Consider the following 25,565-nt stretch of genomic DNA (forward strand, 5'->3'; position numbering starts at 1 on the left):
TTTCTTATAGCAAAATTTTAATTTCATAACAGGACAAGAAAAGGTCTTAAAACTACATTAACAATATTGCATAAAAATAGTGTTATGCTCAAAAATGAAATATGAAGTAACAGTGCTAAGATAGTTGTCTCCTTGTGAAAAAATGGCTCTTTGGTCTGCCTTAAAGATCCTAAAACTCTGATAATCTATCATAGCTCATATTTAAATCTTAAATACTTCGGACCAATCTGATTATAATTATCTAGTAATATATCTATCAAAACTTGATACTAACATTACCTTGTTGAGGCCTTCCGAGACATGAAAGCAACTTTAGCTTAAGCCATCCAACGTGTATGACATGCCTAAACAATATTCTATGAATGGTCAATTTTAAATCACTAAACTGAATTAATTTGGATCTGTCATAATATGACCATGAAAGTAGTATCTTCACATTTTAAGAATACCGTAAACCAACTTTCTTTCGTATGTGATTTATTTTCATAAGTATGTATACCGAAATTTGCTAAAGTTTATTGCCGCAATTTATTCATGAAGATATTTCAATTAATTTTTAAATCTACCACAATATATCTCCACAAACTGGATTTGAAACAAAAATCGCAAAATCTAGTAGCCACAAAATGTTGGTTCACACTACTAACAAGCCACAAACTGATTGGCATCATTGACTGGACAGGAATGGAGCTCGGGCCAACTGAACTCTTTACTGTGGATGGAGACATAAAATACCTTCTACTAGTCAATGGTACAATTGCACTTCATAAAACAGATCATCAGTGTTTAACAATAATTGTAACATTTCATAAACTATTTGGGAAGTTTACAAATTTAACAAAATCACTAAAAGAAAAATAGATTCAACAAAACCACCATAAATAAGCTATCAAAACAGTAATAGAATTTCTTAGAAATAACATAAAAGTACATAAAAACAGGAAAAATGCTTCATTTCTTTTTGAAAAACCATCCTCAAAAATATATAGACACAATATTGTAACATCACAAAGACCCATACAAATTGTCAATGGTTTCAGAATTATAAATAAATATTATTTTATACATCAATCATACCAGCACTGGAAAGTAAAAATGGATTTCATAATGATGTACAATATATGTACTTTTGACATTTAGATACTTATATAAGGTATTAAACCAAAGAAGATGACAAAAATGGATTTAAAAATCATGTAAATTTGGTTTCAATAAACTTTCCTATGAATTGCAGAACATACAATACATCTTTTACTATTGAACGTGGATTCAAAATCATTAGTCAGTATGATATTGTATAAAAAAAAAACGGATTTCAGAATAAAGGATAATATTCCAAGATTGTACTTCAAACTAAGGTGTAATGTACCAAAAAGGTTTCATAATACAGTAAATGTATAATGTATCAAAAGTGGATTTCAGAGTAAGAGAAGACATCATTAAATACAAACACAACAATTTAATTTCCTTGTTACAGTTCGGTCAATTTCATCTTATAGATGAGTCAATTTCATTTTGATAGGTAAGATACTTTCATCTTTACAGGTGGGTCAATTTCATCTTTACAGGTGGGTCAATTTCATTTATTTAGTTAGGACCTGGATTTTCTCCAGGTGTAACAATCTCTAAAAGTGAGACAATATCGAGGTGAAACATGCAACAAATCATACATATCCCTATACTTTTTACAGTATAAACTCTACCAACACATTACATCTAGGATACTACTGAACCAATCACTGCGAATCACTGTTATCAATTTCTACGCACTTGAAACAAAAGAAGCCTTAACTATTCCTCTGACCTTCAGTCCTAAGAGGAGTGTAATCTCAACTGATGAAGATTTTATATCCAATAATTTACATCCATAATATGCATGAATTAAATGTATACTGGTAACAAAATATCCAAAAAATACAAACAAAAAATCATCCATATTGTTCTCAAATAATATGAATTCACCTAATTGGAATAGTTTTAAGTTAGTCCACAAAATGGTTTTAAAAAGTGTGTAAAAACGAAGTAAAGATATTTCCAAATAATTTGGTTCTTAAATCAATCTAAGCTTCTTAAAGAATGTATATACATGTACCTACTACATGTACTCTTTTTATCAGTGTATATATTGAGAGAGATGCCTTCAAAAAGAAGACATATGGCAAATAGGAATTTCTACTAATAATAGCCAATATGTGTATAACTATGATAGCATTTATACTGCATTTAGGAAAGACATAATAAAAGTTGTAGTTTCCATCGATTAACACATAGTATGTGTGATGATGAACGAGGAAGTGCCGGAGAGAAATTAGCGGAAATAACAAACCCATATACCATATACAAATAGTAGGAATCAATATAATGAAGCCATTCCAAAGTAGCGACTACTTTAGAAGTAAAGAGACAATAATTAGTCCGCTTGACCTGCCTATATTATTAGGCTTTTCAAATTTTTTTTGCCTAATATATAGACAAATATATTAGGCTATTTTTTTAAGCCTAACAACATAGGCAGGTTTAGTAAACTGGACAATAATATGACAAATTCCTTCTGAGTGTAGGAATTTACAACTGTATTCTTAACAAGAAAATGAGTACCTTATAGCCTATTTAGGAAGTTAAATAAATCTAAAGCATTCCCCTATAAACATAGAAAATCAAAATAATAATTATAAACCCTTGTACCAGTAGTAAGTCCAATACGTCGACACAGATCATAAACCATAATTGTTGTAATTGGAATCCAGTGTCCCAGAAAACATGTTTATAAAGAGGGGAGCTTATTCGGATAACTAATCTGACTGAAAAATGTTGAAATAAATGTTTTGCCAATCAATTTTAGTTACATGTAACACTTTATTTTTAAATGTAAGTCATGTACTGTAATTGATTTTTAAAATTTGTTTCTCAATGCAAGGGTTCGAGATTTTCTTATTACATTAATTGAACACCAATATAAGTGGAAGGGTTCTAATTATATCAATTATTATATATATATCTGTCAGATCTTGTATCCAATATCTAATCGTAAGTTTTAAGTAGACACCTATTTATTGACCTTGTCATTGTAAATATCCTCTAATATGTCCTCAAACCTTACATCCGGTCTCTCCGACCAGCGCTTACTGAGCAGATGTCTCTCGACATTTGCCTGACGGCGAACTCTATCTTTTTCTTCAAAAATACTTTCTATTTCATTAAGAATTTCCTCGATCTCCTCATCCTCACTTTCCTCAACTTGATCCCCAAAATGTTTTTTCAACGTGTTGATGTGCTCCGCTGAGTAGCCACGTTTCTGTGTATTCATTTTACCTTGAGCCCTACGACCTTCACTTTTAAATTTATTAATATTCTGTTCTTTCAATTCTGACCTAATATCTGTGATGAGAGCTGATAATTCATCAGTAGATATTTCGTCGTTTTTCACCTTTTTGTCAAGTTCCTGATGTTTCTTTCTACGGAGGACCTCGCTACGCTTTACGATGGTTTCCTCCTGGTACAAAGTTTTCTCCTTCCGTATGATAGCGAGCTGTTCCTTATACTGAGGGTTGTATGGTTCATGTGTGCTACGTGGCTTCTTGGACATGTAGATTCCATACCAAGTCATATTCATACTGAAATATATATAAAATACAAATAAAACATTTAAGTCAAAATAAGCTGAATCACCGTAAAACTGAGACAAAATCAATTAACTTGGTCATTCTTTTTTATACTATCCAATAAATGATAGCTAAATTTTCTCTGGGAACTCTGCATGGACTATCCTTATATCACCTATAGCTGTGAACAGGGTTACTTATCCTCAAATTCATCCAATTTCAACTAATTTTACACTCGGGGTACTTACTTGACAAAGAGGAGACAGAAATAGATGACAAAAGAAGAACCTACAGAATGGTATTTGAAAAGGATCTCTTCAGTTCATTCTGACAAATAACATAACAAACTTTGATCAACTGTCAAAATCCAAGCCATGCTGTTGTCCGATTGGTTTCAAAATGCAATATGCACAACTAGGCACCACGGAGAACCTACATAGGAAATTTAAGGAAGATCCCTTCAGTCAGTTTCCTCTAAACATTCACAATTTCTGAGATACTAGTCTTTACTATTTAGATCATCCTTACCTGTGTATAAAGCCCTGGTTATTTCTTTGATTTCCACCATCGTTATCACACACAGCCACTGTCCATTCACCTGAGGCATCCTCTCCCCAGAAATGGATGGACATGAACGTAAAGTCCATGCCTTTTGTACTCTTATCGTTTGGTCTTCTGAACATCATAGTGGAAACAGTCCCAGCGGGCGATGTTACATTGATCTCAATGTCGCCACGGCGGCTGTGGTCAAGATGCAAGTACAGCATGACATGTTCAAGGAAATTGATTCGGCGTTGTGGGTCACTCTGACAATCGGATGGACTGGTCTTCATCTCAACGCATTTGTTACTCTCAATCTTGCTGTAAAAAGGATAAACAATGTTAGTCAAAACTTCACTGGTCAAAGAAATATACCGTAGGTCATCCAAGTGACATCTAATTACCCCAAAAAATGTTCATTCGTAATAAGCCATAAAATTCTTTTTCTAACTTGAGTAAAAAAGTTTTCCTTTTCATAATTTTGATACAAGTGGTGTAATATTAAACTGCATTACTTTGGAGTAGTACTTTGAATGCTTGAAACTAAAAGCAAAAAAGCAAAATGTATTGTTCACACACAAAATGTCTTCAAGCCAATTTTAGATGAAAAGAGCTTGACCTGAAATTCATTTTAAAATGACCTTAAAATAAGGTCAATTATGCACGAAAAAAGTCTAATGTCAATAACAGATGCATTTCAGGTAAATTTGTTACCCTCAATTGACTTTTATGCCTTTCTGAGTTAAAATTATCCTGAACTTGACCTAATGATACCTTTTTGTCTGACTTTTACTTCACATTAGAATGGTCTTTCCAAGGAACTTTACTTCATCTCTTAGAAATTCATATTTAAACTGCACAAGAATTATAGGAAAAAAAATTAATAATTGCGATGAAGTCATAAAAAACATCACTCTGGCTATATTATATATCACCTACGTGTTAACTGCAATCTGAGGACCAAGACAGATACTCTCTTTGGGAACATTTCCCCATGTCTGGGCCACCGCTACCATTGTCGCCACATCCAGGACTCCAAAGCCAAGTTCATGGTTGGTATGGTAACCACAATCGTTGACGTGCCAGCCTGTCTTCTCAGGGACTGGGATACGAGCTGTGATAGCAATAATGTGGAGTATATCTCTCCATCCCAGATCGGGGCTGTAAAGATAATCAGAAACCTCCACTGTCAGAAAATCATCTTGCAAGATTATAAGTCATGCAGATGTTGTGAAATAGATGTATTTTTACAGTTTGCACATGACACAAGTGCTGCACTTCACAATCCTCATAAATCTAATTAAAATCATGTCAGTACCTGCCATATATTATCATAATTGAACTTTTCAACACACATTTTACTACACTCATGTATAATGTATGTACATACTGCAATAACTAAAGTTTGAATTTGACTTCCTTTTACTTATGGTAGAAATGACATAAATGAAATATTTTTATTAAATGGTGACGAAACGTATTCAGAGTGTGCAAAGTAATAAATCTTTACATCTTTGGTAAACTCATTTCCAAAGATTTCCAAAGAATCTGAATAATCATATCCAAGAAGGATTGACATTGATCAACCATTTAATTGTAGTTACAATTCAGGCTTGCCAATAATATTGAATAAGACTTCATTTTTTATACTAACCTTGTATAAATTTCAAATATAACTAGTTCCATAAGAAATCCTGAAATACATGTAAATGCATGGTTACATATCTTGAAGTGAAGCCTTAAGCTCAACTTCCTGGCATTACCAGTAATCTTCTTTACTTTCGTTGCAAACACAGACACTTGCTGCTGTTAAGACTTGTAGCATGATAAGAGTAAAGTGAGACTTACTTTGCTTCAAGAACGACAGCGAACACACCAGCAGCCATTGGAGCAGCACTGGAAGTGCCTTCAAAGTTCAGAGTACATCCACCATTGACATCTGTAGTTACCTGGCATAGAAAAGGGTTACAGGTATGGAATAAGGTCACAGGTACCTGGTATAGGTATCAAGTATGTTACAGCATCAGGCGATTTTTAAAAGGCAGATCATTTTTTAGAACTTTCAATGAAGTAGCCATATAAAACAGCAAACCTTTTATGTTACCAGTATACAGCAGTTACAGCATTCAACCAATGAACCAAACAAAATTTTTGATTTTGAGAAAAAATGAATAATTGGTGAAGACTGTTAAGTAGGGAAAGTTAAAAATAACAGATAAAAAAATACAACAATTATCTACAGAGAGAATGACACAGCGTATGAAAACATATGAAATCAGCCTAAACGTTCATTATATTCTGCTTGATTTAAGGAATCTTATTTCATCTACTCACCACACGTATTCGAGGTTTCGACATTCCAAATCTATTAAATGTGTCACATGGATCCCCACCACTGGGCACCACAGCCATGGTGGAGCTGCAGATCTCCATGAAGCATGGTCGCAGCCCTTTCTCATTGATACTGCCAATAGAGATGGTCTCCCTTGCCCCTACATATCCGTCGGCCCCACAGCAGTCGTCGTTTATACCACCATTACCAGTGGCCCACACATACAGTGATCCTTTACCATTACGACCCTTATAGACAAAGATAACAGTGGATTACAAAAGTCTGATATAATTTTTAAATGTTTTTCATGGTAATAAAGTGCTGATGATTTTCTTTCAAACCCTTACAAGTTTTCACATTCATTGATTGGTTAACTGATGTTTTCATGGTTATGTTTTACTTAATGAACATCTGGATTGTATGTGTGTTGCATAAAAGTGTAAATGTGTGTATTGTGGGAGACTTAAGAGAAACAAGAAATGGCTGCAATACTTGCATCAGAAATTGAAATTGGATGTAGGACAAGACAGAAAGCTAAAATCCTTTGTCCTTCATCCCATTACATGGCAGGGAAAACACTACATATAATTTCTTCTGCAAGTCACAGTACACTCAATCCAGAAAATAGACAAACCAGTGACACCCCACTTAATTTGTATTTTCACGGACTGCTAAGCTTAAACTGTAACAACAGACCCTGGTAAAGTATATATAGCTTTGGCCAAAAACCCAACTTCCAATAACCAATTTAAACTGTACTGGTAATTGTGTTTACCTTTTCTACTCCCAGAGCCAAAGCTCTCTTTGAGGCCAGACTGGGACCTTCCATGGTTACACCATCATCACGGGGCCCCCACGATGCACTGTATATATCCACCAATGGGAGCTTGTTTTGCATCGCCCTTGCCTCCAGTTTATCCGTAACAACGCCATCTAGTATTCGGACACCTGTAGGTTACATACAACCTCATTAGGGCAACAGTATGATAAACATGCATCACATCTTCACTCAAAACTGTTTCAAGGATGGAAAATCTACCCGGGCAGTCACAAAACGTAGAAATACTGGCAGCTTATTTCAAGGATTTTTATATCCATTTTGTTCTTTTTCACTCAAACATATATATATAATTTAATTCTTGCAATTCACCCTAGTAGGCGTTGTGCCATTTCAAAATATTTTCAACTATTACGTTAGACCTTAATGACATTTTCAAGAAACTTCAAAATGGCCACTTAAAATTGCATAAAAATCAAATAAGAAACAATATTGCTTGTGCAATATAAAATAAAAGAAGATGGAATTGTGAGATTGAATTATACTTGATGCTTTCATAGCTATTTTGTTTAATAATGACACAGATGTCAGATTGAATTAGGTAGCTTCAATGGATACATAATTATAAATAACACAAAGTTTAGAAATTAAAAGAAGAGAAAATTATGGTGAAAAAACTGTTGATAAACCATCACATTACGTACCTCCAATTTTACAATTGTAAGCAATCCCCACGGAACAGATGCCATTGTTAGCAGCTCCTGCGATTTCTCCTGCACATCGTGTTCCATGGCTGTTTATAAACATAAAACATACATGTGAAGTCAAGCAGGAAAGGCAAGAATTAAAATCTATTGATAGTCGTTGTAATAAGTAAAACAAAGATGAAATATACAAAGTACAGCAAATTAATTCTCATTTGTTACAAATATTGCCTCAAAAATATTTACTGTTTCTGCTAGTTCCATGTAAAATTGTGCAATACCAAAGTGATCTGTTGTCTTTCCATATTGCAGAACTCTCTAAAGAGAAGTTGTTTTATTTAATAATTTCTTAGTGTGTTTGATAACATGATTCTCATATTACGGTAATAACCATCTGCAGCTCAGATGAGCAGATAAACCTATAAAAAGATTCAATACCCATAATAGCTCTATAGGCCATAATGCCCAGCAGCTTGGTGATTATATATATATAATACATGCACTCATGCTTAGATTTGAGAAAATTGAATTTGAGAAAACGATTATCACTTAAATTTTATTTCAGTTCATCTTTCACGACCAGCAAAAATCAACGTTTGTTTTCATATCAAAACATACAATTCATTCCAATTCTTCCAAACAATTTTCTTTCCATGTATTTTTTCCACTTCATCTTAGGTTTTCAATCTTTATTGGCTTTCAACAAGTTTTACCTTCTGTGTTTTTGTTTCGAGTTTGAAAAATTATATATGTAACCTTAAGATTTCTTATGCAGTACTTTGTCCATACATTTTTCCACAACTCATAAATAAAGAGCTTTATAAACATGTGACCATAAACCAAACAAATATAGCAGAAAAAACCTAAACAAACAACTGAAACAAGCAAAACATTGCGCTGTAATATCTTATAGGAACAAAACTAATGATGAATATATGAAAAAAATATATATAAAAAACAACAAAAAACATACAAACAAAAGAGAAAATTATCATTCCACTCATGCATTAGTTTTACAATGTCATCCACAATACACAAGGATACCAAACAGGCATATAGTTACCTCAGGGTCCTCACTGGATAGCGTTTAAATCAAAATCATGTCATTCAGTTGGCATTCCAAATATCATATATATTTTTTAATAAATAATTTCCTTCTTCAATATTAAAACAAGAAATCCCAGAGGGATCTTGGCGCCCACCAAAGAATGATCTATGTCTGACAACAGAAAGAGGGATCTTTTCCCTGCTTTTCAAACTTTTACTGCATACTATATAAATATATATGAAACTTGAGAAAGATCCTTCCAGTACTTTCTGAGATATGTAGCAGTAACTTCAAACTTCAATTATCAAAATCCAAGATGGCTACCTGTCGATCATCTTGCTGACCGAAAATGCACTAGACCCCTTGAGGAACCTGTACATGAAATTTGAGAAAGATCCCTTCAGTAATTTCTGAGAAAAAGCGGTAACAAACTTTAATTATCAAAATCCAAGATGGCCGCCATTCGACCATCTTGTTGACCGATCTGTCTCAAAATGCAATATGCACAACTAGGGTCATAGGGGAACCTACATATAAAATTTGAGAAAGATTCCTTCAGTACTTTCTGAGAAATAGCGGTAACAAACTTTAACTATCAAAATCCAAGATGGCCGCCAGTCGGCCATCTTGTTGAACGATCAGTCCCAAAATGCAATATGCACAACTAGGGTTCTAGAGGAACCTACATATGAAATTTGAGAAAGATTCCTTCAGTACTTTCTGGGAAATAGCAGTAACAAACTTTAACTATCAAAATCCAAGATGGCCGCCGGTCGGCCATCTTGTTGACCGATCACTCCCAAAATGCAATATGCACAACTAGGGTTCAAGAGGAACCTACATATGAAATTTGAGAAAGATTCCTTCAGTACTTTCTGGGAAATAGCAGTAACAAACTTTAACTATCAAAATCCAAGATGGCCACCAGTCGGCCATCTTGTTGACTGATTGGTCCAAAAATGCAATATGCACAATCGAGGTCCTAGGGAAACTTACATATGAAATTTGAGAAAGATCCCTTCAGTACTTCCTGAGAAATAGCAGTAACAAACTTTAACTATCAAAATCCAAGATGGCCGCCGGTCGGCCATCTTGTTGACCGATCACTCCCAAAATGCAATATGCACAACTAGGGTTCAAGAGAAACATGTATATGAAATTGGAGAGAGATCCCTTCAGTACTTCCTGAGAAATAGTGGTAACAAACTTTAACTATCAAAATCCAAGATGGCTGCCGGTCGGCCATCTTGTTGACTGATTGGTCCCAAAATGCAATATGCACAACTAGGGTCCTAGGGGAACCTACATATGAAATTTGAGAAAGATTCCTTCAGTACTTTCTGGGAAATAGCGGTAACAAACTTTAACAATCAAAATCCAAGATGGCCGCCGGTCGGCCATCTTGTTGACTGATTGGTCCCAAAATGCACTATGCACAACTAGGGTCCTAGGGGAACCTACATATGAAATTTGAGAAAGATTCCTTCAGCACTTTCTGAGAAATAGCGGTAACAAGAATTGTTAACGGACGGACGGACGGACGGAAGGACGGACGGAAGGACGGACGGAAGGACGGACGGACGGACCACGGACCACGGACGAAAGGCGATTTGAATAGCCCACCATCTGATGATGGTGGGCTAAAAATCCTTTTGTCAGTACAGTACACTTCTACTATAAAACCATAGAAATTAGTAAAAGTATTTTCATTCAGGGTGGTGTTAATTCCTCAATGAAGAGATGTCAGTGGCACCTACAGAAAGTAAGGGGAGATAATCATAATGAACTATACATTTTTTCTCTATTTTTGTAAAGAAATGACCACTGCTGCTTACCTGTTGTCAGGATTAAGTAGGTTAGGTTTAGGATCGTCATCGTTATCGTTTAGATCAGCACTGATCTCAGGATCCTAAACAAACATGGCAACTCATTCATCATATTACACAATTTATTATGTCACTTTATAGATATATAGCTACTGCCACCTTCAGCAGACAATGTTAAACCATGTTAAAGGTTATCGCAAATGGTTGTATCAGAATCTATACAGACCAATCTACAACCTACTGTATATATAATCTTAGACCTACACTAACATTGAATCTGTATCAGGATCTATACAGATCAATCTACAACCTACTGTATATATAATCTTAGAACTACACTAACATTGAATCTGTATCAGGATCTATACAGACCAATCTACAACCTACTGTATATATAATCTTAGAACTACACTAACATTGAATCTGTATCAGGATCTATACAGACCAATCTACAACCTACTGTATATATAATCTTAGAACTACACTAACATTGAATCTGTATCAGGATCTACAGACCAATCTACGACCTACTGTATATATAATCTTAGAACTACACTAACATTGAATCTGTATCAGGATCTACAGACCAATCTACAACCTACTGTATATATAATCTTAGAACTACACTAACATTGAATCTGTATGAGGATCTACAGATCAATCTACAACCTACTGTATATATAATCTTAGAACTACACTAACATTTATTCTGTATCAGGATCTACAGATCAATCTACAACCTACTGTATATATAATCTTAGAACTACACTAACATTGAATCTGTAGCAGGATTCATTAAACCAACTCAACTTTCTGTGCGATTGAATTTCGCATATTTACGGAAAATTAGAAATCTCAGAAATCAATTGCCGCCAAAATGCATCAAGTACATGTATATTAGAACATGAGTTGTCTGTACTACCAAATTAAATTGATGCGAAAGTTGTTAAAATGCTAAATTATGTTGTCACAAAAAAACAAAGGTGTCAAGTAATTAGGGATGATAAAATTTATTTAGAACATTCTATCATTACTTACATAGTTACCACGGAGATCAGGATGGCTGTGATCAAGGCCATCGTCTAGGACAGCTACTCTGATACCACGCCCAGTAAACTCTCCTCGCCACGCCTTGTTCACACGCAGGTCTACACCACACTTTCCTCCTGTTTGTCCCTCATTGGCCTAAACAGTATATGAAAAAAATATTCTTCAGTAATTTATTTTTTTGCTGGCATCCAACTAGTTCTCGGCAAACAATTTCAATTCTGATCTTGAATACTAGTTAAATACTATGAATATCTAACATGTAAAAGCTTTGTACTAAAATCGGACACCTACAGACAAAGTACAACCATGTGAGACAGGCTATAATACAGACTAATACTCTTACTTTTTTGGTAAAATGCAGTTGTTTTATAAGGACCAGCCCCACTAGTACTTTTGTTATAACGATAAAATTTTATCATCAGATGAGAATTATTCAACTTTTTATTGATTTAGTTTATTTTCAATATCCTATTTACACGATTTTTATTCGTTGTTGAGTGCCTGGTGAAAACCTATGGCCAGATCCTAAAAATTGCCCAAAGTGTGTTCACAACCCAGGGGTGGAGGGCTAGACGTAGAATGTTTGGGCACCCTAAAATTATTATTGATCACCTTTACTTACAATGAACCAGGCGTCACGGTAGTATTTGTCGTTGAATTCCATGTGAGAGTCATCCTGACAGTCTGCATCTGGCATCCCACGCAGAAAATGTCTCTTATCCACACGATAAAACTCGGATGGATCAATGTCTCTGATTGGAAGCTCCAATTGTTTGTCGTAAACCATCTCCCTTTTGACTCGGTCCAAGACCTTCAGTTGTGAAACATGTCTCACCTGGGAATTGTATGGACACAATGTAATGGATATAAAGTGGATACATTCAAATTTGACTTGTTACACAGAAGTAATTAACTTTAAAGGTAGCATCAGCATTTTTGTCTTTAAATATGATTGCACCAATGGCATTTCCTAAACAGGCATATACATCTTTGATATACATTTAGTAACTGTTGAGATTTTATCAATACATAAATCATTGCCTGATGTGTTCAAAATGTTTGCTGGAAAATTATATTGCACCAAGATCAGCCTGTTTACAGTATAATGCATATTAGTCAGGAAAGATTTGCAAAACCATAACCCTAAAATTGTACAAAAGTATAATAATTAAAAAGTTTGTAAATTAACCAACCCGAGGATCCTCTTTAAGCTTGTTGATGTGGAGATCAGCACTGCGTTTTGATCGAATGGCAACCTCTGGATGTACAAGTGAGTAAAGCCCAAGATTTTCCAGCTACAGGACAGAAAATAAAAGGTTAAAGTTGCTAGCAATAAATTGTCAATTATACTTTACTTTGATATCAAAATGTTTTTCACTTTCCATCATGTTGCTATGAGTCTATAGGTTTTCTACTTATTTAAATAGGTGATAAATAATTAATTAATAGTAATAGATAATAAATTAACACAAAATCTCCACAACCCCTTACTATTACTGACCGAGTTTACCTGAAATACAACATCCTATCTTACCTACTACAAACTGTAGACATACTTGTGAGGTAGTCTTATATCAAAGTGCTGTTCCTGTAGTAGGCATTCAATATCAAATATGAAAGCTTATACTTTATTTATGGGTTTTCATATCCAGTGACTTTTTCCTCAGTACTCCAGAACAATTCAACTTCAGCTATGTTTACAATGCCTTTAGACATTGCCACTATATACACTATAAATGAATTATCCTCTATTCGTTGACGTTGATGATATAATAACTAAGCATAAGACTATGTATACTGCTCCCTTTAACATCTCACCTCATGCTCCTTGTCCAGTTGGAAGCCATGGTCACTAGCCACAGCCTCCTTTAACATCTCACCTCGTGCTCCTTGTCCAGTTGGAAGCCATGGTCACTAGCCACAGCCTCCTTTAACATCTTACCTCGTGCTCCTTGTCCAGTTGGAAGCCATGGTCACTAGCCACAGCCTCCTTTAACATCTTACCTCGTGCTCCTTGTCCAGTTGGAAGCCATGGTCACTAGCCACAGCCTCCTTTAACATCTTACCTCGTGCTCCTTGTCCAGTTGGAAGCCATGGTCACTAGCCACAGCCTCCTTTAACATCTCACCTCGTGCTCCTTGTCCAGTTGGAAGCCATGGTCACTAGCCACAGCCTCCTTTAACATCTCACCTCGTGCTCCTTGTCCAGTTGGAAGCCATGGTCACTAGCCACAGCCTCCTTTAACATCTCACCTCATGCTCCTTGTCCAGTTGGAAGCCATGGTCACTAGCCACAGCCTCCTTTAACATCTCACCTCGTGCTCCTTGTCCAGTTGGAAGCCATGGTCACTAGCCACAGCCTCCTTTAACATCTTAACTCGTGCTCCTTGTCCTGTTGGAAGCCATGGTCACTAGCCACAGCCTCCTTTAACATCTCACTCGTGCTCCTTGTCCAGTTGGAAGCCATGGTCACTAGCCACAGCCTCCTTTAACATCTTACCTCGTGCTCCTTGTCCAGTTGGAAGCCATGGTCACTAGCCACAGCCTCCTTTAACATCTTACCTCGTGCTCCTTGTCCAGTTGGAAGCCATGGTCACTAGCCACAGCCTCCTTTAACATCTCACCTCGTGCTCCTTGTCCAGTTGGAAGCCATGGTCACTAGCCACAGCCTCCTTTAACATCTCACCTCGTGCTCCTTGTCCAGTTGGAAGCCATGGTCACTAGCCACAGCCTCCTTTAACATTTACCTCGTGCTCCTTGTCCAGTTGGAAGCCATGGTCACTAGCCACAGCCTCCTTTAACATCTTACCTCGTGCTCCTTGTCCAGTTGGAAGCCATGGTCACTAGCCACAGCCTCCTTTAACATCTTACCTCGTGCTCCTTGTCCAGTTGGAAGCCATGGTCACTAGCCACAGCCTCCTTTAACATCTTACCTCGTGCTCCTTGTCCAGTTGGAAGCCATGGTCACTAGCCACAGCCTCCTTTAACATCTCACCTCGTGCTCCTTGTCCAGTTGGAAGCCATGGTCACTAGCCACAGCCTCCTTTAACATCTCACCTCGTGCTCCTTGTCCAGTTGGAAGCCATGGTCACTAGCCACAGCCTCCTTTAACATCTTACCTCGTGCTCCTTGTCCAGTTGGAAGCCATGGTCACTAGCCACAGCCTCCTTTAACATCTTACCTCGTGCTCCTTGTCCAGTTGGAAGCCATGGTCACTAGCCACAGCCTCCTTTAACATCTTACCTCGTGCTCCTTGTCCAGTTGGAAGCCATGGTCACTAGCCCACAGCCTCCTTTAACATCTTACCTCGTGCTCCTTGTCCAGTTGGAAGCCATGGTCACTAGCCACAGCCTCCTTTAACATCTTACCTCGTGCTCCTTGTCCAGTTGGAAGCCATGGTCACTAGCCACAGCCTCCTTTAACATCTTACCTCGTGCTCCTTGTCCAGTTGGAAGCCATGGTCACTAGCCACAGCCTCCTTTAACATCTTACCTCGTGCTCCTTGTCCAGTTGGAAGCCATGTCACTAGCCACAGCTCCTTTACATCTTACCTCGTGCTCCTTGTCCAGTTGGAAGCCATGGTCACTAGCCACAGCCTCCTTTAACATCTCACCTCGTGCTCCTTGTCCAGTTGGAAGCCATGGTCACTAGCCACAGCCTCCTTTAACATCTTACCTCGTGCTCCTTGTCCAGTTGGAAGCCATGGTCACTAGCCCACAGCCTCCTTTAACATCTTACCTCGTGCTCCTTGTCCAGTTGGAAGCCATGGTCACTAGCCACAGTTTCCTTTAACTTGGAAGCCATGGTCACTAGCCACAGCCTCCAGATCTCCCCTTTCTACCTCTATGATAAACTCATTGAGGTGTTCCCCAGCGTATTCATCCTCTTCAGCGGTTAGTGGGTGAGCGGTCAGCAGACACAGGTACAGGCAGCTGACCACTACCCTCCACATCACCATTCTATAACAAACAAAACAGCTTTATTATGGTATAAATCTGGTCAACCCATGGCTAGCCACTTTGAATAAGCAATACTAAACACATGGTTTATTCTTTCGTAAGGTGAATGAAAGCCAGAGTACCAAGAGAAAAACAATTGACCTATGATCAATAGCACTAGCACTTCCCACTTAAATTTCGATCCTGTAATCCAAGGATGATATACGTACTAGTGGATGTGCAGTGATAGAATTGAATATCTGAACATTTTGTCCATAGGCCACTGATCATGTAATTTCACTAAACACTATTATTAAACATTCAGTAGACACAATTGGAATTTGTATTGAACAAGAACCTGAATCTCCTAATGCATGTACATGCATGTGGATATGGACCAATTCAATACTGTTAATATAATGTAATGCTGGAAAAGAAGTATGTATACTAATTTAATAAAAGCAATAAACAAACCCTACATTTTACAGAAATTCTTATCTTGCAAACTTGCAAAAGTCAGAAGACAATGCTTAAATTCCCCACAAAAAATAGACTGTGTTGTATTATATAGACAGATACCTTTACAACACAATCTACATACTGGCATATCAGCTGCAAATGTATATATTGTACACAATGATAAAAGTTTTCAATTTTGATATATATGATATGCATTGTAGCATGTTTTTATCAACCTTCTGTAGCATGTGACCACCAACAACTAAGGGATTCCATCACTTACACAAATACATTAAAACTTATCCACCTTTGCTTTTTGAATAATGATTACAGCTCAAGAAAACCTCCATCCTTGGAGTTTTATACTTTCTCCTGAATATGATCATCGACCATATAAGTGTCAGTAACAGATAAACACTGATTTTCACGAGATCCCCCGGGCTGGTAGTTGCTGTTCAGTCATGCATGCATGTCTATATATATTTATATATAACACATGTACAGCACCAGCCAACTGGAGCGTACCCTGTATTTTACTTTAGGCCAGCACACATGCTTACCAGTACGTCATTCAGATTTTAAATAAATATATATTACTCCCACCTGTACAATCAAACATAACCCTGGGCTAATCCTGGTTTAGAAATTAATGTCGTAAGAGAATTTTAAGTTTGTACATCCATATTGGATTTGATCAATCATTGTTGGCCAGGTAGATCGATCGGTGGAGCATTTATCTGCAGCTATTTTGGTGGTCTCTGGGTTCGAACTGAAGTCTGGTTGCTGCATTTTCTTCGATCCTTTTACCAAATTTATACCCATAACAATGGCCCTGCAGATAGGGCGTTAGAATTTACCTGCTGTCCCTATTGCATGATCGTAAAAGGCTCGGTGTGGTTTATTACATTAAGTCATTAACGTTAATAACGTTTCAGGGTCATGTAAGGACAGCTTTCCATGTATGTGGTGTCTTGCATATGTGTGTGTGAAATGTGAGGTGCATGTTTCGGGAGACTGTTGTATATTCATGTTGTGTCTTGTATACTGGAACACTGAAGCATGCAGGTGAAGACACCAAGCAACATGCAACAGTCACATGCATACCAGTACTTTAAATGGAAATACAAATCTTTGTATCAGCATTTCTTCAAAAATGATTGAGTATGCAGTCTTTTTAGAGTAATACTTGTACAAACTTTTTTAATTTTCCAAGTTTTACAGGACTCATTATTTTCATCAATCAGAATGAATAAATCAATGATTCTCAATTTTTCCCACATTTTTCCTGACAAATTTTGTGACTTTTCCCGAGGTCAATCCCAAGGAACTGAGTGCCTGATAAGGATATGAAAGGATGTGTACAAAATCATCAGGTACTCAAAACAGGATAAAAATATGATTTTTTGATAAAGGATTATCGAAATCTGTACATGTAATGGCTAAGTGGAAGCCCATTCAGAATATTTCATAAAATTGCATAAACCCATATACAGGACAAAGACCTATAAATTATTTTAGGATGGTGATGATGAGTCATATACTTTTCCTTAGGTAAAGTACTATCAATCATTTTATCAATATTTTAATGATAATTAATGTTGGTGCACGTCATGCTCATCACCATTATGATCAAATTTACTTTATAAATGGCTACTGTATCTACAGCTAATAGAAGACAAGTGTCCTTGCCTTCCATATGCTTGGCAGCTATCTTGAATTTTGGACAAACTCAAAGAAAAAAAATAGTTAACAGTTGTTGAGAATTACATCTAAGAATAGTTTCAGTTGAAACCCACATGTACATGTGAAGGCCTATAGTTAGTTGCAAAATGGCTGCTTAAGCTGCAATGTCAGCATTTTGTTTTTCACATCCCTACCAATTATCAGCTCATGATCAATGTATCACCAGTGAATCTGGTGAACTTCACAATGTGTTTTCCATGCTGTAGTAGCCATCTTGGATTTAGATAGAACCAAAAAATACTAGCACTTAGCAACGATCCCACTTGTGGAACTTGCACATTTTGAAATGTGAAAAGTTAATTACTGGGCAGTACACAGTGGCGACAGAAATAAGATAGCCCTTCTGGTCAGATATGACCAAAAAAGCTAGCTAGCATACACTGCTGTATATGTATAGACAATCAAGCAAGAAAGTTTTAATAACCTTAATTTACTACCTATATGAAAAATAAACAGGAACATATTAGCTTCAAAAGCAATGAATTTAGCCTGCTTACATTGCCAATAATAATGATTTTAAGTTATCATCTTATATCTATCTAATATGCCTAGCAAATCAAGTAATTAAAAAAATAATCACTTTTTGGAGTTAAAAAAAACTTTTATTCATTATGTATGATATTTTTATGGATGGTCATTATTTTACCAGTAAAAATTTCTAATTGTACAATATGCAACATAAAGTTTGTACATAAAAAATTAACGTGAACCATCAAAATACTTATCAATTTTTTATAATATAATCCAACTTTATAACAAGTATATAAACCAAATGGACAAATTTGATGTTTATATAGATGTATAGTGGTTCAACTTATACCATATGGGAAAATTTTATTTTTCTATAGATGTACAGCAATTCAACTTATACCATATGGATGGATTTGATGTTTTATATAGCAATTCAACTAATATATATGATCAGATTTGATGTTTGATATAGCAATTCAACTAATATATGAACTGATTTGATATACATGTAGTACCATAAATTCAACGTGTATCTAATATAAGCATACATAATGTACCATATTGATTATTGACGGATTTAATGTTTTATAAAATAATCCAATTTAATTATATATATACCAGATGAACAGATTTCTTTCACATCTGTACAGTACTTTGTCATTATATATACCAGATGGACAGATTCCTTTCACATATGTACCAAAAAATGTCAAATTGGACAGGATTCAATTCATGGAGAAGGTTCTCGCGACATATGGACCGGAAGTGTGCACTTATATTGATGATATATCCCACGAACACTTTTTGAGAATACTGTTCGGAATGGATTGCCAAGAATTCAAAAATATGTTTACCTCAAGGGCAGAATATATGCTGTTTCTTAAAGACGGCGTACAATTTCTGGAAATTTCGTCAAGACATTTTCACCAGTATAAAAACTTGTTCTAAAGAAGCCTTGTTAAAATATCCTGTATGTAGACTTTAATAGAATCTGGCTACTCATTTGATATGTAAAACTGTAAAGTTTTGAGAAACCCTTTTATTTTGTAAATCTCATCTTTGAGGAATAAAAGAATTGATTGATTGATTGATTGATTGATATAATTGTATATAAACCAAATGGACAAATTTGATGTTTATATAGATGTATAGCAGTTCAACTTATACCATATGGGAAAATTAGATGTTTTTATAAATGTACAGCAATTCAACTTATACCATATGGATGGATTTGATGTTTTATATAGCAATTCAACTAATATATATGATCAGATTTGATGTTTGATATAGCAATTCAACTAATATATGAACTGATTTGATATACATGTAGTACCATATGGACAGATTTGATGTTTATATAAAAATTCAACGTGTATCTAATATAAGCATACATAATGTACCATATTGATTATTGACGGATTTAATGTTTTATAAAATAATCCAATTTAATTATATATATACCAGATGAACAGATTTCTTTCACATCTGTACAGTACTTTGTCATTATATATACCAGATGGACAGATTCCTTTCACATATGTACCAAAAAAATGTCATTATAATTGTTTCAACATTATGGTAAGAGATTCTAATAATATCATCATTTACTTGAAGTTGGCTGGAGGTATACATACTACTAAACTGAGATCACCAATATTTAAAATTATTAATCAACTTATGAAATTTAGTTATAAGACTATTAAGTTAATATAGTCCAACTGTATGTTACCTTTACATAAAAATCAAATTTGTACCATATAGTTAGGTAATTTAATTACATAATTATATGGTGCAATTTTTTTATATTTATGCATTTTATTTACATATAATATAAAATCAAACTATGCCATATGGAATGTTTCATCATTACAAAAAAAATCAAACTTGTACCATATGGATGTATATGCATCATTTACTTATGATCTAAAAATACAAATTAACTTCATCATATGTTACCTGGTCTTCAGTTTTATTGTCCACCAATATCCATGCAATGTAAAATTATCCAGTCACACTTACACGTTGTCCGATTGATGTAATTTAACCCGTCTGGAAGCTCATTTACACGTTGTTCGACTATGTGATGTAATTATCCTGACGTTGTTCAGAGATCTACTAGGCTGCATTCTATACAATACAAAGGGCCGTCAACTGAAATCCTATTATACACGTCTATATCTTTATCTGACAAACCAATAGACAAGCTATTGATTCTTTCACGCACTTCAATCAACAGGTAAAAGGCACAGGTAAACATATACAGGGTACAGGATTATCACAAAAATAATTAAGTTTCAAACTTGGTAAAGAAAAATTGTCATTTACGTCAGTAACAGGTATATAGATACCCCTCTATAGTCCACCGAACACGCTCACCTGAGTATTGTTACACATGTATGGTAAGCTTCTTGTGGAGATAAAAAAAATTCTTATATTACTATTTTCAAAGAAATAGAGTTAAGTTATTTCATTTTTCAATGACATTTACGAAAGTCAGGATAACCAGAAACTGAAAAGCAATAAAGTTGTTTGTTTTCTAAAACATTTTCACCACTTTTGAAGCAAAAGCGGAAGGTTTTAACAGTTTTATTCTGTAAAAGCTGACTAGACTGTTATCAGTGAATTGTTTATGTATATCCACCCACACCTATTCAGACCCACGTCACAGACCCTTACTCCAGAGTATCGGTTTGTCCCCTCTAAAAGCATTCGCCTATAATATTAGAATACCTGTGATCGCTCATCACGATTTTTTACAATGTACAATAGGTATATAGGGCACAAGGGACTGCTGACAGAAAAGCATTTCATGCACACCAATAGGTTTACTAACCATTTGTTTACATAAGCTTTGAGAATTTGAGTACATATTTTAACAAGGTATATTAGTGAAAGATAATGTTCTTCATTATATTCATAACACAAGCACGGTTGATGGTCTTCAGGACAGCAGACATCAATAGACCAGATTTGAATGTTGAGTTTTCAGCTTATAAATGATAAATTTACAATTGAAATTTGGTTATAGTTATATTAGCTATCAGACACAATGTTTTACCATATATTAACCTAAACATTATTTTTTTATAGGAAAAATCCCAATTCTGTTGACACATTGTATCAATTAAGAATTCTAGATGTAAATAAACTCAAAAAGATAAACAATGCAAAAAAGTCACTTTTCTGTCGCAAGCGCTTTCAGTGTTGCCCCATCTTCAGGCAACGTAATATAATTGAACAATTTAAGTTGTATGGTCTATAACTTGGCATAGAAAAAGTATTTAAAGTGTTCTACATATTTTTCTCCACCTCTTTAAACGTTTCTATAATTTACCGAAATTTGTAAAGTTAGTATTCACAAAGTTATTAAAAAATTAGATTAAAATATAAATCTTTAACGTGTAAATGTTTAAATAGCTTGGAAATCTCCGATCCGTTTCAATAAAGTCCGATCTGTGCGCGTATTGAAGATAATCAAAAATGACCACTTGAATACTGATCATATAACTCGGGAAGTTTCCATCTACATGGGTTTCGCCGATGTTGGTCACAGGATTACATTGATGCAATTTGGTTTTCTGATATTACCCGAATGTATGAAACATGGCGTTGACTGTGGCAGTTCTTTCAAAATGTGTAATATTTCATGCGACATTTACCACTATGTCAATAGTAAATTGGTGCTTTTATGGATAAGTGTTTGTCTAAGATGTAAAAATGTAATAACCCCTTGGTTCATTGCATTAGCTGTTTTTTCCAATACCATTTGATATGTGATAAACAAAATCTACTAATGGTGGCCATAACTGACTATATTGGCATGTATTCTTTTATGAATTTTTTTCTTTGAACAATTCTTACCTCAACCACTTAAAGATGCTCCACTGCTGACAAAATGTACTTTTTTTTCTATCATAAACAGGAGCAGACGATTGTGAGTATTTTTCTTCAGATACAAAAGTTACTTACTTTACACCATTACCACCATTGAAAAATGTGAGTTTCTAATTTTACTTCAAGTTAAAATTACAAAAAATTATTAATTGCATCCTGATAAAATTCCATGGTACTATATCATATGCACCAAAGGCAAATGCTAATTAGACATATATATACACAATTAAACACCAATTATTGTTCAAATGATGAATATCATTTATGCTCTGTCAGCGGTGGAGCATCTTTGAATGAGATGCATGCAGTTTTGCATGTGGCATATTGCCAAATTCTGACACTGACCATGTTTACGGCATCATTGAAGAACAATCACTGCTTTATATATACATGTACTTTAATTAAAGGTCATGTTGTTAACATTTAAATAGAAATATACAATGCCATTCTCTCATGTTTAGCCAATGAGTAGCCATATATAACCTTTTTAACAATACTAATGTCTATTAAATCAAACAATCGCTTCATACTGTGAGTGACTGTGTGTGTCATGTACCATACGAAGATCTATACTTACTCCTGGTAAATCATTTCAGATCATACATGTTACATAAACAAAATATCATATACACAATACATAATATATATGTTGTTGCTTATTCAAATAAATATGTTCAATTTTATACATTGTATATGCATTGTGTTGTAGAGTGAATACAAATTTTTCGATATTAAAACACATATGTTACCTGCAATTGCTACAAAAGAATTTTTTATTGCTTAAAAAATTGCCAGTAAAATGTGCGCGAAAATGTTTCTCATATGAAGCAGGTGGAAGTAAATATCCCATTTGTATAAAAAAACCATTCATGTGTATATACAACAAATTAATGTATATGACATTTATTGTTTGAAACTGAGTTTAAGAAATAGGGTTTGTTATCGTGTTCTACTATATATTGATATTCAAGTCAGACTAGATCTTTTTAAATTTTCAGATTTCAACCAATTATCTCAAAAGACAAGTTACAACAAAAGTTTATGTGACATGTGATATGAATAAAATTAATGCTTCACAAAGTGATTTTGAAGATCAGGACCACCCAATGATTACACTTATATATATAGTGTATGTAAAATAAAAGTTGACTGTTTTTATTCCATAGAATGTATATTTATCAGGGTTGTGTCAACTACTTTTATATACGTTCCCCACTTGACATGTGATCGTGTTGATGCAACTGATGTACGTTAGCTATATATTAGATGGCAGGAATTGTATGTTAATCATATATCATTAAGAACATATTTAATAAACATTTCACTTACATGTATATGTAATTATATGGTTATTAAACTATATATATTCTTATTGTGGTCTGAACTTCCATGTATATGCAATAAATTTTATCAAAATTTGATATATGCAAATTAAGTAAGTTTTTAAAATAATCAAATCATTAGCTCTGGCCACAAACATCTGCTTTTGGTTTTGGAAAGAATATGATAGTATACCCCTATGAGTATGTTCATATACAGTAAAACCCCGTTATATCGCCACCCGTTTTACCACCAAACCCGCATATCGCCATGAATTTATTCAGAACGGATTTTCCTCCATAGAAATACACCTGTTATACCGCCAAACCCGCCTACCGCCATCCGCCATCACATTCGCTGAACAAATGATTAAAATAACACTATAATGACCTCGTTAATATCGCAAAATTCTGTTAATAGGAACACATGTTTTCGTAAGGTGCTTCGACTGCCGACTGACAATTAATCAGCTATACACACTATGGTCGCGTGTACGACTGTGTGTACACAGTGAAATCAATTAACTCTATGGGTACACATTTGTTGTTGTTTAACAGGTAGTTGTCATAAGTTGTGGGGAATAAAACTCACTTCTGTACATGTATTTTACTTACTATTAACGTTAGTTGTTTATTGACAAATAGGAACCCACTAGTCTGTTTCTCGATATCGACGTTCATTTATATTGGGCCATAAAATGCAACTAGTAATTTCAAGTGCGATATAAATATTACGTACGTGCAAAGAATCTGATGTTTACTAGTAAGATCAAATCGCAATTCGTCTGAGTGCCGTTTATTACCGGAGTACCTATTTTGATATTTGCAGACATGTGCGTGGAAGTGAGGTCACAACTTCTATTCTTTGTTTCCGGGCGGGATTTCCCTGGATAAAAATAACCGTATTATCCCAGCTAGCAGGCAATTATGGCTCGATACTTGGTAACACAAACGAGCTCGGTTTTCATATTTTACACACATAAATTAAAACTTACATATTTATTGAAAGACTACTATTGAAATTTACTTTGATTTCGGAACTATTCATATTACAAAATACGAAGTGGTCATACAGTACAGAGACTAAAAATTCTGCTTCAGTACGGCACCGACGGACTACCCATTTAGGCCTAATTAAGATTTCAACGACATATCCGATATACCGCCAAACTCAATATATCGCCAAAATCTAGAAAAACAGAAGGCTGCGATATAACAAGGTTTTACTGTAGTAGCAACATAGGGGTAGGCTGTAACATTTTTTCCAAAACCATTCAAAATTTCTGACAAACATGGTCAAAGAGATCATTAACTGTCAATTAAACATATACAATATCAAGCCATTAAATAAAACCATGAAATTATAAATTATCTATATACCTGCTTATATTTAATTTATTTATTATTGATATCTGAAGTAATACGTTATAGTTATCATTATTTTATGTTTTGAAACAATTGAACAACTAACGGGAAATCCAGACCTTTGACTAAGACAATCTCTACATAAAAGTTACGTATAATGAAGGAAACAGAAATGTTGACACCCAACAGATCTATCCCAATCCAACGTAAATACTTGGTTGGTACTTGGAAGGTAATTTTGGAAATGAAGAGACTCACAACTTCTCAGTTACCGTAGGCCACATCTTTTATCACAATGACACGAGTAATAGGCCTATAGCAAACCAAACTGGTAAAAATTAACAAAATAAAGAAATTATCAAGTAACTCACCTGTTCGGTAACTTCACAACTTTCTTCACCGTATACTTTCGGGCAGGTACCCGTTTCTCGGTTATTCAGCATACATATATGTTAAATGCATAGGGTTCCGAACAGAAGCAGTTTACGTCACATTAT

The 25,565-nt window shown here is 34.9% G+C and overlaps 1 protein-coding gene across 3 annotated transcripts; it reads right to left on the reverse strand.

Annotated features, from left to right (window-relative positions):
• LOC138329358 (neuroendocrine convertase 2-like) lies at positions 1 to 25,551 on the reverse strand. Of its 3 annotated transcripts, none has more exons than XM_069276290.1 (14): positions 25,440 to 25,551; positions 15,700 to 15,838; positions 14,071 to 14,115; positions 13,074 to 13,175; positions 12,503 to 12,715; positions 11,869 to 12,015; positions 10,840 to 10,913; positions 7,957 to 8,045; positions 7,250 to 7,422; positions 6,477 to 6,722; positions 5,991 to 6,091; positions 5,082 to 5,303; positions 4,131 to 4,463; positions 1 to 3,614 (listed from the first exon to the last, which is right to left on the reverse strand). In XM_069276290.1, exons 2-14 carry the CDS (start codon positions 15,835 to 15,837, stop codon positions 3,047 to 3,049), a joined length of 2,451 nt encoding a protein of 816 aa, XP_069132391.1. In that variant the 5' UTR covers position 15,838; positions 25,440 to 25,551; the 3' UTR covers positions 1 to 3,046. The 3 variants fall into 3 exon arrangements, with proteins under 3 accessions (XP_069132391.1, XP_069132400.1, XP_069132409.1); XM_069276299.1 differs by lacking the exon at positions 14,071 to 14,115 and adding an exon at positions 14,627 to 14,671; XM_069276308.1 differs by lacking the exon at positions 25,440 to 25,551 and adding an exon at positions 20,447 to 20,737.
• Between the last annotated feature and the right edge of the window lie 14 nt (positions 25,552 to 25,565).

The sequence above is a fragment of the Argopecten irradians genome, chromosome 1, assembly GCF_041381155.1.
Source record: "Argopecten irradians isolate NY chromosome 1, Ai_NY, whole genome shotgun sequence".
Classification (NCBI taxonomy): domain Eukaryota; kingdom Metazoa; phylum Mollusca; class Bivalvia; order Pectinida; family Pectinidae; genus Argopecten; species Argopecten irradians.